The following is a 15,174-nucleotide window of genomic DNA, read 5'->3' on the forward strand; positions in this document are numbered from 1 at the left end:
GTTACACCAAGGCAAAAAAAATCATTGAAATAAGAGTCACCAGTAAGTCGAGTTTTACATATTTTAACTAGTCACATTAAAGCAGAGTGTGGTTGTTTCCAAACTGTGTTTACTGCTTTCAAATCCTAGTTTAGAGCAAGGGCTCAGAAGTCTCTCAGTAGAGAGGGCTTTCTCCTGCTTCTAATAAAAATTCCCATCTGCCTTACGGGTATGATCCCAAATAAGGGCAAATGGAAAAAGAGGAACCATCCTTGCCTTTAACACGATCAATGCAACTGCCAAAAAACAGCATGTATTTAATAAATGCAATGTAGATCATTTTATTTGACCTTCTGTTCACAAAATAATTTTATTATATGTATGAAAGCAGCATACAAGCAATAAAATTATGAAAACATTCACAATACATAAATACACAGACCTGATGCAGGATGTATATAGTTCATTAGAGTTTAAATTTTTTTTTCCTCTCAGTTCTCTTTTTCTGACAACACATTTTTTTTAATATATGTTATGAAAAAGTTGCTCGAAAGGGTATTTTCGGAAAACAAATAGCTTTCTTTGAATGCTGCTGAATATTAACACCCAATGTTCCTGTTGCTAACGTTCACTGATTGCTTTTGGCATTACAAAGGGAAAGCAGCAGGGAAGGACAATGGAAAAGTAGCAGTTTTTTTGAATTAAACATTAGCAACTTTTTTGGAGCTCACAGGACTTTTTGAGGTGGGGGCTGCAGTTCCATCCATATTTAGAAATGTCTTAATCCAAAATGGTAATGAGGCACTATTCCATATCGAATGGACTATTGACATGGTAATTACTAAAATGTAACATCCTCCTAGTTTCCAAAGTAAAGCACTAGGTACCTCACTTTTTAATTCTGACCGTGATACAGTAGCAGACAGAGAGCATGATCCTGGTGGTACTGCAATAATACAGATGATAACGAGGTTTGGCATGTTTACTACCATTATAACCAATTGTGTTTGTTCAGAAAAGATATCCAAGACTTGAAATAAGAAAAGTCTGAGAAAGCTGTTTATCTTACATAAATACAAAACATTATATACTAAGAATTGTTATCTAAGAAGCTTTTCTTCTCAAATTGGATTCTTCTTAAGGTTGTAGTCATATTTAAGGTATTTACAGATCCACAAACTTGACATTCTAGCAAAGTCTTTGTAACATGAAACTTTTTAAAAATAAATAGCAGCAATTTCTTTTATTTCTATAAGGGAAGAGAATTCACAACTCAGTCAACGCTGGTCCTATCTTTTGAAAGAAATCCCACTTTAAAAAAAAAAAAGCCCACAAGCAAACAAACTCCATACAGCATCAGTTTTGTTGATTCCTTCATTTCTTGCTGAGCTTCTTAACATTCCTTCATTCTCCTCACCACCTCTCCAGACTATCAGAGCTTGTAATAAAGTGCTGACTGGTTGACTGATCAAAATGCAGTTGTGACACTCCAAAAATATCCCATTATTTAGACATCTTAAATAACATAAATAAAGCTAGATCTGTTATAACATATGAAAAATATCGATTTAAAACAATAAATAAATAAAACCAGTATCAACATATTACCTCCCAAAGCTTTAAAAATAACCATTCTCATTATAAGGCTCAATTATTTGTCAGAAATAATTTTAAGAAGGCATCTACCTACCTTTACAATCCCTCAGTCTTTAATTAGGATCTGTTAACACCCACTATCACAAGACACAGCAATCTTTTAACTTCTAGTAAACATTAATCTTTAAATACTTAACATTTATCTTTTGCCTCATTTTAAGCTATAAATTGGTTTCTCTGTGTAGAGAAGCAGCAATACTTTCTTTGTCACTGCACTGTATCTGAATTTGTATATTTTCCTCAGTATGAACAGTACAGTTTAATATCCCTTTTTTAAACCAATTTTCAGTATCTTTTTCTGTTTATTGTTTAAAAAGTTAAATTTGCTTTGAATGTCAGGAAAATTAATTCTGGGCTTGGTGTAAATGTGTTTTTCTCCCTAGAGCTTAGTTTCTTACCAAAAAATCTTGTATATCTTTCTTTTTTTCTTTTTTTTTTTTTAAAGGTTATTACCATATAGACTATTAGGTCTTGCTGGGTAAACCTTACTGTTCAGGTTTTATGCTGCCCATTTTGTGTAATGGGATTGATCTTTTCCAAAGAAACATCAGCTTCATAATCCAAGATACCAGACAGTGCTGGAGACATTTTCTCCAAGGTCTTAGATAGTTCACCCTCTTCTTCCTTTTTGAGAGGTTCTTCTTCTGGACAGATAATTGCATGTGGAATCAGATAAACCAGATTAGACTCTTTGGGGCTGGACCCTTTGGGCTCATGTTGGCTCGAAAAAACAACTGCTCCATTATTGTTAATACTAACAGTCTCTATAGCATTGCTGGACATAGGGCAGAGCCTGTAGCATCCTAGCAGGGTCGAAAATGCCTTGCGGAAATCAGCATTGAAGGCATAAATGATGGGGTTGAGGGAAGAATTAGCCCATCCAAACCAAACAAAAACATCAAAGGTGGTGGAATTAATGCAGAAAGCTTCTGCTCCCTTGGAAGGTTGGGTAGGCTCACAGAAGGGAATCATGCAGTTCAATACGAAAAATGGCAACCAGCAGCACACAAAGACCCCCATGATCACCGACAAAGTCTTTAAAACCTTTGTTTCCCTCTTGAAGGACATTTTGAAGTTGCTCTCTGGTTGCTGGCAGTCCATACTGCTTCTGTTGCCACTCGTGTTCTGGCAGTTCTTGGCATGCACTGCTGCTCTCTCCAAAGCTGAGATGCGTCGTATTTGCTTCTGAGCAATCCGGTATATCCTCGTGTAAGTTACTATCATGATGGCCACAGGTATATAGAAGCTAATTAGAGAAGAGGAGATGGCATACATCCTGTTTAGGCTAGAATCACAGTTGTCCATGCTTATACCTTGTAAGCTGGCATTTAGGTCCAAAAGGCTTGTGGTTGTAGCCTTGTGCCAGTTCAGCTGCACAGGGATGAAGGAAATCAACACGGACAAAGTCCACGCCACGCTGATCATGATGAAGGCTGCCTTGGGGGTCATTTTCCTCTCGTACCTAAACGGGCTGGAGATGGCCCAGTATCTGTCCACACTAATGACACAGAGATTTAAGATGGAGGCTGTTGAGCACATAATATCAAAGGCCACCCAGATGTTGCAAAATGAACCAAAAGGCCAGAAACCGGCGATCTCAGCCACAGCTTTCCAAGGCATGACCAAAACTGCCACTAAGAGATCTGACACGGCCAAGGAGATGACAAAGAAGTTGGTCACCTTGGACCTGAGGTGGCGAAACCTAATGACAGCTGCACAGACCAGTGTGTTTCCCAGCAGCGTGGAGAGAATCAGCAGCGAGAGGAAGCAGCCCGTGAGGATCCGAAAGGAAGAGTCCCTTTCCACCAGCAACCCTTCCCCGTCCATAGTGGTGTCGTTCCAAGTCATAGTTTCTCCTGAGGGAAAATCATATCATGATTTTCATGACGGCATCAGCTCCTTTCCTTGCAGAGATCAGAGACATCAGACGTCCATTAACTACTCATCACCAAACAGACCAAAGGTCCTTTCTTATGGTCCCTTCGCCCCCGGATGGACTTTGAATCATCCTGAACCCACTGAAAGCTTTATGAGCAGGAACTGAAAATGCACAAATACGGTCCACCCCGCAGACTGTTTTTTTAAGCAATCCCTTCAGAAACACACTGCACCACCCCAGCATGAAGAGGCCTAATTCAGACAGCTCACCTGCAAACGTTCTGCTGCTGTCCTCTGCAAATATACCCCACAGACAGGAAAGCAATCACTTTTCCATGCTTGCACATATTCCCACTTAAATAGGCTATTGATCGAGTGTTTCCAGAGTCCACTGCACTAGCCTTTCCTATTTACTGAAGCGTACTATACGAGGTGCTTTTCTCTAGTTTCCTAAATGTCTCACTGATGAAACACTCCATCCTTCCTCCTCGGTACACTCCTGTTACAAAATGCATCAGTTCTCTGTTTCTGGGCAGCGTCAGAAAGCAAATCTTCACTTTGTTTCAAACTGTTTTACACTTCCAAGACAAAGAAAATAAACATACAGTAGGTGTGTTTTAAAGGTTTTCAGTAAGAAGTAGCTCAGGTTATTTAGTTTTATTTAAATGAGAAATGCTGGCTCCTACCTTTCACCTCTGATTCTCTGTTTGCTCTGGGATGCAGGGCCGTCTCTCCTCCTCTTTTAGTTTTGGAATTGCATAGCAAATCTTATACACAAAACCACCACAAAAACACTGCATTGCATCAGGTGCGTGTGTGTGTGGTTTTTTCCCTGAAAGTGCAGATTGGCAGGGGAGAAGTAAAAACAGGAGCTGGCAGAGTTTGACCATCAGGAGTTAGTTTTCAAGGGAGCAGCAGGTCTGTGCTGTCGGACCATGCGTGACGGACCCCACCGGCGTGTGCCCAGCTACCTCCATCCCACTGCCCCTGCCGATCACGCCGCAAACTTTGTTGGCCGGATCGGTCCCAGTCGCACTTTGTACATCCCGTCGAAGCGGCACGTCAAGACAAATCATCCCAGGCAAAAGGCACGGTATTCCCAACGCTGGCAAGAGCCGAGTACCAGTTCTTTCTTCTGCCGTTCACTAGAAGGAGAAAGAAGGGCGAGAGGAGGAGAAGGACCTGAGTGACCTCCCCACAGCCACGGCGCGGGCTGCCACGCCGGCGGTGCCCGCAGCGGGTTCCTCTTCCAGCGGGGACAAGTCGCTTTAACACTCCGCTGCCAGGTTATAGCTCTCCGTAACTACCCTGGAATAATCCCACCTCCTGCTCAGCGGGGCTGCGCTCCAAGGATCGGGGCCAGCTTTTACCATGCTTTTTCCCCTCTCAGAAAAGCGCAGGCGGAGGCAGCTCCTCACGCTCTCCCGCAGCCTGCCCCGGGCCGCGCATCTCCGGTACCGGCGGGTCCCGGCGGCGAAGGCTTTCTTCTGCCCGGGGCAGGACTCGGCAGCATCGCCCCTCCAGGAAAGGTCTGTCTGCCCGGCGTCTCCTCCCTAAAGGATTAAGACAAGGGAAAGACAGGCATGGAGGCACGCAACGGGCAAAAAGCAGCCCCCCTTCGCCTCCTCTAACATCTTCGGTCGGGCGCAGCTTCTTCTGGGCAGCCTCTCCCCGGTTTTTCCACCTTCCTGGGGAATAACGTCCCGGCCAGCCAGGCAGCCGGGGCGAGAGGCGAAGCCGGGCTCCTGGAGCGGCTGTTCCGGAGCTTAGCGCAAACGGGATTACTTTGCCCGGTCTTGAGCTCCGCCGAGCTCCGGGACGCCTGGGGTGCTGCGCGATGCCTCGGCGCTGCGAGCCAGCTGAGTTCAATTAATTGATGCGGAAAGTAAGTACCGGCACCTAACTTCGGGCTGGGCGATGCTCAGGAGGCGGGCTGCGGGCCGAGACACCCGCGGCTTCCCCGACCCCCAGGGGAGCAGCGTTACCCCAGAGCACACTCGGGAAGGAAGCGGGGGGGACGACACACCGGCCGGGACGCCCCTCCCGGCACAGCGGGGACGGAGCGGTAAGCCCGGTGGTACTCACCGGCGCGGGGAGGCCCGGGGCTGGCGACGGGCTGCAGCCGGGGCAGCGCACCGCACCGCACCGCTCCGCTCCTCTCCGCGCCGCCTCTCCGCCGCCTGGCGCAGCCCCGCGCCCCCGCGGCTCCCGGCGCAGCCGCGACCGCCGGGCTCCCTCTCCTGGGCGGCCGCGGCCCCGCGCCCCGCCGCGCCGCCCCGCGGAGGCGGCCGCCCCGGTGCAAGGCAGCCCCGAGGGGCAGGGCTGCGCCGGGATGCTCCGCGACCCCCAGCCCCAGCCCGCCGCCAGCCGGGCTTAACGCCCGGGTTCGTAACACAGGCGAAGGGCATCGTTATCCCTGCGGGTAGACGGGGAGGGGGACCCCAAAGCCCAGGTTCCCAGGGGTGCGGTAGCTGGCTGAGGACCCGCGTCCTGACTAACTTGTTCGGAGTCAGGCGAGGGGACAGCAGAGGAACATGCGGGTCCTCGGAGCGGCACCGCCCGACGGCAGGTGCGGCTGGAGTCGCGTCTGCAGGGAAAACCCAGAGCCACGAACTGCCCTCCTTGGGCGCAGAAATCTGCCACTCTCTTCAAACCGTGGTTTCTCCTTTGCAAAAAAATCCTTCCGGTTCGGTAGTAAGCACCAAAAACAGAGCGGTTACGTCTCAAACCCCTTCTTTCTCCAAAAGGGTTTTTTCTTTCTTACCTTAGCCACAACAGGCAACGAAAGATGAACATGTTGCTACCTTTGTATAGGAACCTTACTCAAAAAAAATCAGAAAATGAAGAGAAAAGACATCACGGGGAGGTTAAAAACCTCCTAGAAGAACAAATAAGCTCACTAAGTTGTCAAGACAAATTTCCTAGGGTTCAGCATTAGTGAAGTTGCTTTTGTGCCATCCATAATTTTTCATAATGTCAGTTAAAGCAGATACAGTGCTAAGCTAACCTTGACTAGCTAACTAAAACACTTGGTTTTCTTTCCCCTTCTCTTTCTTTTTTTTTTTTACTGCTTTTCTTTTTAACTGCTTCTCAGCAAGTTCTCATGCTCCCCTTCTTATTATCCTGTCCTTTAATCATCATTCATCCCCAGAGGAGGGTGAAAATAGACAAGAAAATGAATCCTGTGCTCTTTGGTAATAGAGATCTCTAATGAAACTCACTGTAAGTTTTCTTTTTTCAAGATTTTTTTCTTTTTTTCTTCTGTTCTTAAAGCACAACACGGGTGAGGTTTACTGCATGATACTTACCTTCTGAAAATGTAGCATGCTCCTGTTTTTCAGTAGAAACCCTGGGCTGAGGGGAACATTGCCTGCATAAGAAGTCACTGAGTACATGTGATTTTATTTGTAACAATTTCCAGAGGCTCCCCCAAAATGGCTTTCTACCACAGCCATCCTGGATTATTCCAGGAGAAATCACAACTCCAGACTACAAAAACAGCACAATTTTTGAGACATACTGGAGAGAAACGCCGAGGTACACATTGCAGAGAAGAGAGCAGTCTGCTCAATCATCTGCTTATCAGCTCATCGAGCGAACTCTTCTTTTCAGTTAATTTTTGCTAGGGAGCAGCCTTTCCTGGGGAAGAGGCTGAATTCACTGTTGGAAGACCCTAATGCTGCTCATATGGGTGAGGGTTTAAAACTTTCATTTGAATCTGACATTAAAAAAAGCCTTTTAGCTTCCCGCTCACAGCATCCTGTAAGAATCTCACAGTCGTTATTTGTCTGGCAATTCGAGTATCTGTTTCAGAAGTCAGAGCCTCTCTCCTGTCTCATCTCTAAGTTTGTGTGATCAGTTCAGGGATGACAACGAGGTCTGGCTCAGCCAAGACCGTACTAGTGGAGTAAAGCCCCTTCAACAGCTACGCAGGTTTCAAACACCAGCGTTTCATGCAGGGCACCCTGCGGTACTCATTTGTCGCTTCAGCTAATCTGTAAGCTTTTAAAACTTTCATGACTTAATAGTCATACCCAGGTGAGGAACAAAAGTGAAATCCATTAAACCCCTACTATTATTTAGGTAAATTTAGTGGTGTGATTAGGCAGCCGATTGACATGACTCTGGGAGCCAGTTATATGAAGTATAAGGTGAATTTTCCTTTTGCTGCTCTCTGCTAACCTCCCTCCAGCCAGTGCGAGAAGGACCAGCTCTCGTCCAGATCGGGACTTGCCTAAAACTGCCAGCAACAGGATGACAGTGCAGGTGTTTCCTGGAGATTCAGAAACAAGCACAGAGCTTGTTTAATTCTCCCTGGATACCCACATAAAACAGCTGCTTAATTTTATTTAATGCTTTTCAATCACTACTGGCTGATGCTGGAATCAAAGCAATGCCCAGCAAAGGAAAGCCCTGTGAAGCACCTGCTCCTCCCAGGAGACTCTGGTTGGAGAAAGTCCTATTTGGTCCATATGAAGATTTAAAAATATAAATACTGAGTAGCATCTTGATCCAAATGATCTTCATCCAAACAGTAATTAGCTACTGGAAGACTAAGTCAGAGTTGAACAAAGTCCAGATCTTACATTCAGAGATAAACATGCTTTAATCTACAAAATAGCGCACATACTAGAGCTAGAGAAAGGCAGCTTAATTTACAAAATAATATTACATTACGTGGATACAAATTGTACTTGCATCACTCTCGGGATGACTTTTTGAGTCTGCATGCATGGGATTCATTAAACATGAAATCAGCTGAGGCATGTTAACAGAAATAATATCTAAAAGAGCTGTCAGGTTTCTAAATAACTGGTTATACTAATAAGCCAAGATAACTTTAGCCTCAATGTAACCTTCTCAGAAAAATCAAGGGTTCCTGGAAATTGAACAACAGCTATGAAGTCTCTTAAAGATCAGTGAAGCACACTGGTTAAATTGACATTACCATGTTGGGCATTCCACAGGGAAAACTGCAGTAGTGAGTACAAAAGCACAGAGCAAAGAGTAGCAGCAGAAAAAAATATTACTTTGCTGCTAAAAAAAAAAACATCTCCAAGGATCTCAAGCTCACTCTTGAATGATAAAGATCCACCAGCAGGGAAAAAGGATCAGTGAGAGAAATGATTTCTAGTCCCCAAACACTGACGACAAGAAGCCTAAATATTCAGTATTGAGTGTGGGTGCTTTTTTTTTTTTTTTGGCTGTAAATTATAGGCATGTCCATCTGCAGCTGGACCTTAGAGTCTGGAGGATTCCGTAGGACTGATCTCAAAAAGCACATCAGTGCCCTTGTGAATATTGACTTTTGAACTATTTTCAATGGCAACCAGTGCACAAAGCATCCCTGGGTTTCAGGTCACTGGTGAAGCATGTGCAAAATTCTGGACACTGACAGGGAGAAGGAAAATGAAAAAAGCCCAAACAGAAACACCATGTATGCAAGTCTGAATTTAAATTACTCATTTGAGGCAGCTAATTCAGGCAGCGGCAAAGCTGGACACAAAGGGTAATGCAAGGAGGGTATAAATGGGAAGGATATGTTGGGCAGTGCTACTGGTTCCCAGGATCTGGAGCTCACGCAGTGGTTGTGGGGTGCTCGTGAGGCAGGACCAGGCACTGCTGCTCCTCTGGCATCTCCCCTCCCCATTACATTGATGCTCGACTGTCGGAGCACAGCCCTGGTCCCAGCCAGGAGAGCCCATCTCCATCCTCGGGCCACAGTGGAGGAAACCTGCAGAAAGGATTTCTGCTCTGCAGGAGATCAGGCAGCAAACTCTCAAAAAGCAGCCTCGTGTCTGCAGGACTCTGCACACGCAAGCTTTAGAAGTGGTGGAAAACCATAATCTGGTTGTTTGTACAGGGAAAGGAGCGGCGTTCCCGTCCCCTCTCCTGCTCAGAGCCCGTTCAGGCTCTGTTCCCCTTTCCTTCCCTTGCCAGCAATCCCTCTTTACATTTGCAGTGCAAACCCAGAGTTTCAGCTGTAACCCCCCAGATTTTACAACAAAATGGCTCATTTTGGAGAGAGTGGAAGACAGGAAAGAAAGACAAATACCAAACCTGTGGCCAGGGATCTGAGCAGAAGCTGTCATCTAAACAGTCCCCAGCCTCCTGCCATGCAGGAGCCATGGGTAATTTAAGCTCGCTGCGGTGCTGCCAATAACCGTGTTATTTAATCGGCAGAGCTTGTGCAGTGACTTTTTGTGGGTTTTTTCCAGTTCCACCCACTCACTCCCACAGGAACAAAGAGAAGTTTTCCACAATCAACACTTGGAGTGACCCTTCGTCTCACAGCTCAACCTGCTCTGTCAAACCAAAGGCCATTACTAGATCTTAAATCACCCCAGAAATGGCTCAAGCAGGGAAGCCTAAAATTTCCCCCCCTTCTCTTTCTGGGATTTGCATCTGCCACAGATACGGGGTAGGAGAGGGACTACTGCCCTGCCAACACTTCCCTCCAGAGTGGGTAGAGAGCCAAACTGCAGAGGATGATGAGACTAAATTATAGCTGAGAGGAGAGGAGAGCTCTAAGGAAAGAAAAACACTTCATCCGACTGCCTCGTCCCTGCGGCTCAGCAGAACAGTACCAGGAAATCCACAGCAAACCAACAAGACCCCTTCTTTAAAAGCTAATCTAAACCAACAAATACAGAATATCCAAAATCTCTGATCAATTCACCGACAAATGTAGACACCTGATGTACTGCTGAATTTTATATTCTAATCCATGTACATAAAAATCCTACACAGCTGATTGCTGAGGACCTGCTATATGAAATAGCACATAAACTAGTAAGTCAACACAAAAATACAGACTGGGCCATTGCCTTCCAATTTATGCTTTATTTGCATATGCATAATTTTTTAAGACTGTATAGCTCGCATTTTTGCTTTCGCTCCACACTGGATGGACATTTTAGGCCCTCAGAAAAATTGAACTTGAATATATTAATCCAAAGAAAAGTCACGGAAAAAATGACAGCACTTTCAATGTTAAAGATGGCTTTGACATATTAATTAGTATCTCAGAAATGAAATAAAGCCAGTGATACAGAATGATTCATTAGAATGAAATTAATCTGAGAAATAATTAATTCTGAGTGGATGGATAAAAAGAATACAAATAGATATATTAGCAGCAAAACTCTTCACAGATGAGTGTGACAGTGATTTCTAGCAACAGTGGATGAGACTGCAGATAATACAATTTCTTTAGCAGATGGCTTGGTAGGTGGCACTCTCCCCTCCTAAACTGGTGTTATAGATTTACTCCTGAGCTGCATGCCAGCATAAAATGGATCCTTCCCCATATTCCAGCCCAGCCCCTGATTGATGGATGGAGAAGAACTGTCTAACTTGTACCAGCAGATTTTTTGTGGTTTTCTGATGCAGGATCTGTGACAATGAAGAGTGTGCTTGGTACCTACAGGAGCCTCTAAAGGTTAGTGGAGCAAGTGAGCGATAGTTTGCACTACAGTTGAGTATTAAGCCCACATTATTGCACATCCAGGACGGTCAGACTCCACAGCCCTTCCATCGGCAGGCTACAAATCCTTGAATTAAAGATAATTAAACTAATACTTACCAAAAAATAGAAGCTGATACTGCACAGAGCATCACTTCTTGCTCATAGTGAAGACCAACAGAAGCATTTTGCACCTGCGCCGCCGGGAGCCGCAGGAGCAGGCAGCTCTGCCAGGGATGCCCAGCCCGGGCTCTCTGCATGGGGGGCAGCCCCACAGCGCCCATGCAGGAGCGCGGCAAGTCCAGCTACGGTAGACAGGGTCAACCAGCTGTCCAGCAATGACCAGACCTCTCCAAATGTCCCAGTCCTGAAGCTCTGCTGTCTCAGGCAGCATTTTCACCTCTGCAGCTCCCCAGACAACCCTGCTACCATTGCGATGTTGCAGCTGAACCAACCCAGGGTCTCACCTTCAGGTTCTGGGATTAAATCGTTCTTGGAGGCAAGATGCTGGTTGTCAAAGTCCTCACCAAATCACACAGTCTGGACTTGATGGCAGTCAGAAATGTTCCACCAAGATCAATAAAACACTAGAACTATATTCCAAGCAAGAGTCCACACCAAGGTCTAAACTTCGGGCTGCTTCACTCCTCCTGCCATAACTTTCATTCGAACTTTTGAAAAACCCAGTGATCTGACTGGATTACCCCAAACTAAGATATAATCCCAAATCCACTTTCACCCTAGCTCATCTGGATCTGTTTTCCTGTTCCAGCCTCCGTGCCTGTCCCACCACATCAGGCAGCAACATAGGCAATGTCTCCCTGTTTGCAGCCTGCCTCGATGCCCTTGGCTTTTCCCTGCCCTGTGTTGCAAAGAGTTGTTGCTGTGACAGTCGCTAACAGACAGTACTTTCCCAGGCTGGAAATGTTCCCTGAGTTTCATCATCCATTTGTCAAAATCTATCTCAAGGTCAGGGGCCTTCCAAGTCAGCAAGTTCCCCCTGCTCCCTTCCCGCAAATCTCAGCTGCCCAGGGCTGGGTTTAGTGCACGTTAGGGCTCAGCTGCACCAATGCAGGCATTCAGTGTCTCTTCTTCAGTCCATCAAACTGGTCCTCTCCATTTAGGAGAGGTGAAAATTAGGGATGTCTTCTAGGTACACGTTACATTTCAGGAAAGGCTATGGGATTTCATCCTATCTACTTTCTGGCTTCACTTTTTTCCCCACTCTTTACGGTGGTTGATTTTCTCCTGTGCTTTTCTCAGCATTACTTCCTAAGAGCTTCCCCCGCGTCTTTAGGAACTACAGGATGTACAGCTCAGCCAGGATTTTTCCATTGCTTTCTTGCATTTTTCTACATCTTCTTCAGAATTTCACATGCCTTTCTAGGATTTTCCTAGTGATCTCTGGGAATGACCCCTCCAGCTTTCTAGGGATTTCCACCCAGCTTTCAGGAAATTTCATACTGCTTTCTAGGAAACCTTCCCATTGCTTTTCAAGGATTTCTTTCACCTTACTAGGAATTTGCATTTGCTTTCTAGGAATTTCCAGGGCTTTCAAGAAATCCCTAATGCTTTCTAGAAATTTCCCTGATGCTTTCTAGTAATTGTGTACTATTTATAGGACTTCCCTTCTGCTTTCCAGGAGTTCCCTTCTGCTCTTTAGACATTTCCCATAGCTTTCTAGGACCTGTGCATTTCTTTCTAGGATTCCTCCTTACTTCATAAGAAATTCCCTCCAGCTTTCGAGGAATTTGTAGCCAGCTTTCTCAGAATTCATATTTTGCTTTCCTGCAATCCCCCCACAGCTTTCTAGGAATTCAATTCTGCTTTCTAAGAATTTCCCATAATTTTCCAGGGGTTCCCTGTAGTTTTCTAGGAATTTCCCATGGTTTTCTAGACATTTTCCATACCTTTCTAGGAATTTCCTGCTGCTATAAATCTCTTACTGCTGTCTAGGCATTTCTATCAGCGTTCCAGGTATATCCATCATGCTGTGGCATGGTGTCAAGTGTTGTTCCATGCTGTTTGTGCTGCTGCATGCTATCTCGTGTTGTGGCATGTTGTATGCTATTCCGAGTTGTCCTCTGGTGTCTTGTTTTGTCATATGTTCTGCTGCCACCTCATGTTTTCACCTCTTTGCTCGCGTTGCTGCGTGCCTTCCCATGTTGCTATGGCATGCTCTTGTGTGTCGTCTTCTGCTTCTGAGTGCTGTCAGAGGTTATCAAGTGCCATCCCATTTTGCTGCAGGAATAAACATTTGAGAGTGTGTATTCTTAATTGCTATTTTCAGAAGCCATTGGAAAGACTCAGAAGGTGAAAGTATTAGGAGTCAGCAATACCTGGTCACTTGAGGATGATAAAAAAATTTGTCAGGCCTGGTTGAAGCAGTTGTGAGCTCCTGTGGCTGTTCTCTGTGCCCTATGGGATAGTACTACACCTCCCCTTGCCCCCATACTACATCCATAGCTGCATATTGACATCCCAGATCAGTCTGCCTAGTCAAGTGTCTTGTTGCTGACAGTAGCTGGCACAGCTGCTTCAGGGCATGAACGATCCCACAAGAGCATTTATAAAATAGCCACATCATGGGGGAAATGGCTTCCTAATTCCCTTGAAAGGCTGGCTTATCCCTTTAAATGTATCTTTGTGTCCCTTCTAAATGCAGATTGGCTTTTCATGTTCATTCCCTTCCAGTCTTATCTGAAATAACTATGCATCTAGATAAATAGGTAAATTGGATATGCATCAATTTAGCTTGGCACAGTATAGCATGAGTAACATAAAATTGGGTTCAAATATTGCAGATGGAGCCAAAACCTTTAACTGATTTTGTAAGTAATCCTCTATCAGCTTATATAAGGGTTTCATTACAATTTATATTGCCAAACAGTGTAGTGTTACTTGTCTGTTTGACCAAATTTCCCTAGATAATAATTTATTCATTATTAGCTTAGACTGGGAAAACAGGGTGGTGGTTTTTTATATACTGACACAGACTCCCAGAAATCCCTAGCTCATTTACAGAAACTTGAACTTTTGGGTACTCCTCAGACTGTACTGATGTCCCTTCCAGTCTGGGTTTGGATTTTCTACATAAAATTAATGCACAGTAAGTCAGTAGACCATAGGAAATGCTGTATATACATGGTTCACCTTGCCCAGTATTCTGCTCCTGATAGCAAAACCCAGCACAAAGCCTTCACAGGCACCTCCCGTCGAGTGCTAATGAATAGTTCCCAGAAACGTTGCCGGTTTCTTCTAGCAAACCCCTGATAACAGCCAGCTTGGTGCCAAGGCCAGTTCCTAACACCACCTTCCCGAGCCAGCAGCTGAACACCCCCCAGTTCCTTGCACCGCACCTTCAGGGCCGTCACCGTACATCATTTCCCACCTGCTCTACAACTACTTTTTTCATGGCGCAGAAAAGTCTTGACACATCCCACGCTTGCTTTTGCTCTCATTGACGGCACTGTTTGTGAGCCAGGGTCGCAGAAAAGCCGGTCCTGCAGTGCCACTTACTGGACATTTATGTTAACAAAAGCAACGTGCAAGCAGCTCTTCGTTTTTCTCCGTTGATTCCCAGTGCCAATTTGAAATGGTAAAAAACATAAAAAGCATTAATGTCCAATGTAAATATTATGAATACAGGAAAGCTTGAGGAAAGCAAATACAGTAAAGCTCATTTCTTAGACGAGGCAGTAATTGTAGAGGAACAGAAATCCTCCTTTTCTGGTCAGCATAAGGAAGAATTTGCCCTGTAATAGTCCGGGAATTCTTCCAGGTGGAAACATACACCAGGTCACACCTCAGAACAGAAGCAGGATCAGGCCAAAATACACATCTGGATCTGGGAGCTGGCACATCCTCCTGGATTCTGCATTTTTTAATACAGCCAAAAACATTTTAGCATGAAAACTAGCCCAGACTAAGAAACGCATGTAGCCAGAGGTAAGATATTCTTTGTGACTACCCATATTTGCCCATTTGCCTTCCAGTTTTGTGGCTCATGAGCAATTGTTGTTGGTTGGTCAAGAGCCATTTCAAGACTTTTCAGGATTCATGGCAAAAAAAACAGATTTGTTTCTCAGCAATGGGAGAAATGACTAGTCTAATGAAAAAGTTATGTAGCTGTTCAAAACCACCTGCAGAGTATAGAGGAAATGATTAACTCAAGGAATGAATGTAGGTTTCCATGT

The 15,174-nt window shown here is 45.0% G+C and overlaps 2 protein-coding genes across 5 annotated transcripts in view; one reads left to right on the plus strand and one right to left on the minus strand.

The window, feature by feature from the left end:
- Positions 1–304: 304 nt before the first annotated feature.
- Positions 305–4,916, minus strand: DRD1 (dopamine receptor D1). Of its 4 annotated transcripts, none has more exons than XM_029998448.1 (2): positions 4,200–4,916; positions 305–3,491 (listed from the first exon to the last, which is right to left on the minus strand). In XM_029998448.1, the coding sequence occupies exon 2, from the start codon at positions 3,481–3,483 to the stop codon at positions 2,128–2,130; it is 1,356 nt and encodes a 451-aa protein (XP_029854308.1). In that variant the 5' UTR covers positions 3,484–3,491; positions 4,200–4,916; the 3' UTR covers positions 305–2,127. The 4 variants fall into 4 exon arrangements, with proteins under 4 accessions (XP_029854308.1, XP_029854309.1, XP_029854310.1 ...); XM_029998449.1 differs by having other exon boundaries at positions 305–3,539; XM_029998450.1 differs by having other exon boundaries at positions 3,784–4,916.
- A 353-nt stretch (positions 4,917–5,269) lies between these two features.
- The window catches only part of SFXN1 (sideroflexin 1), a 41,478-nt gene continuing 31,573 nt past the window's right edge, over positions 5,270–15,174 (plus strand). Inside the window, exon 1 of the mRNA XM_029998456.1 lies at positions 5,270–5,398. The gene's annotated coding sequence lies outside the window, so the exon portion shown is untranslated. The remainder of the gene's footprint in view (positions 5,399–15,174) is intronic.

The sequence above is a fragment of the Aquila chrysaetos genome, chromosome 22 (assembly GCF_900496995.4).
Source record: "Aquila chrysaetos chrysaetos chromosome 22, bAquChr1.4, whole genome shotgun sequence".
NCBI lineage: Eukaryota > Metazoa > Chordata > Aves > Accipitriformes > Accipitridae > Aquila > Aquila chrysaetos.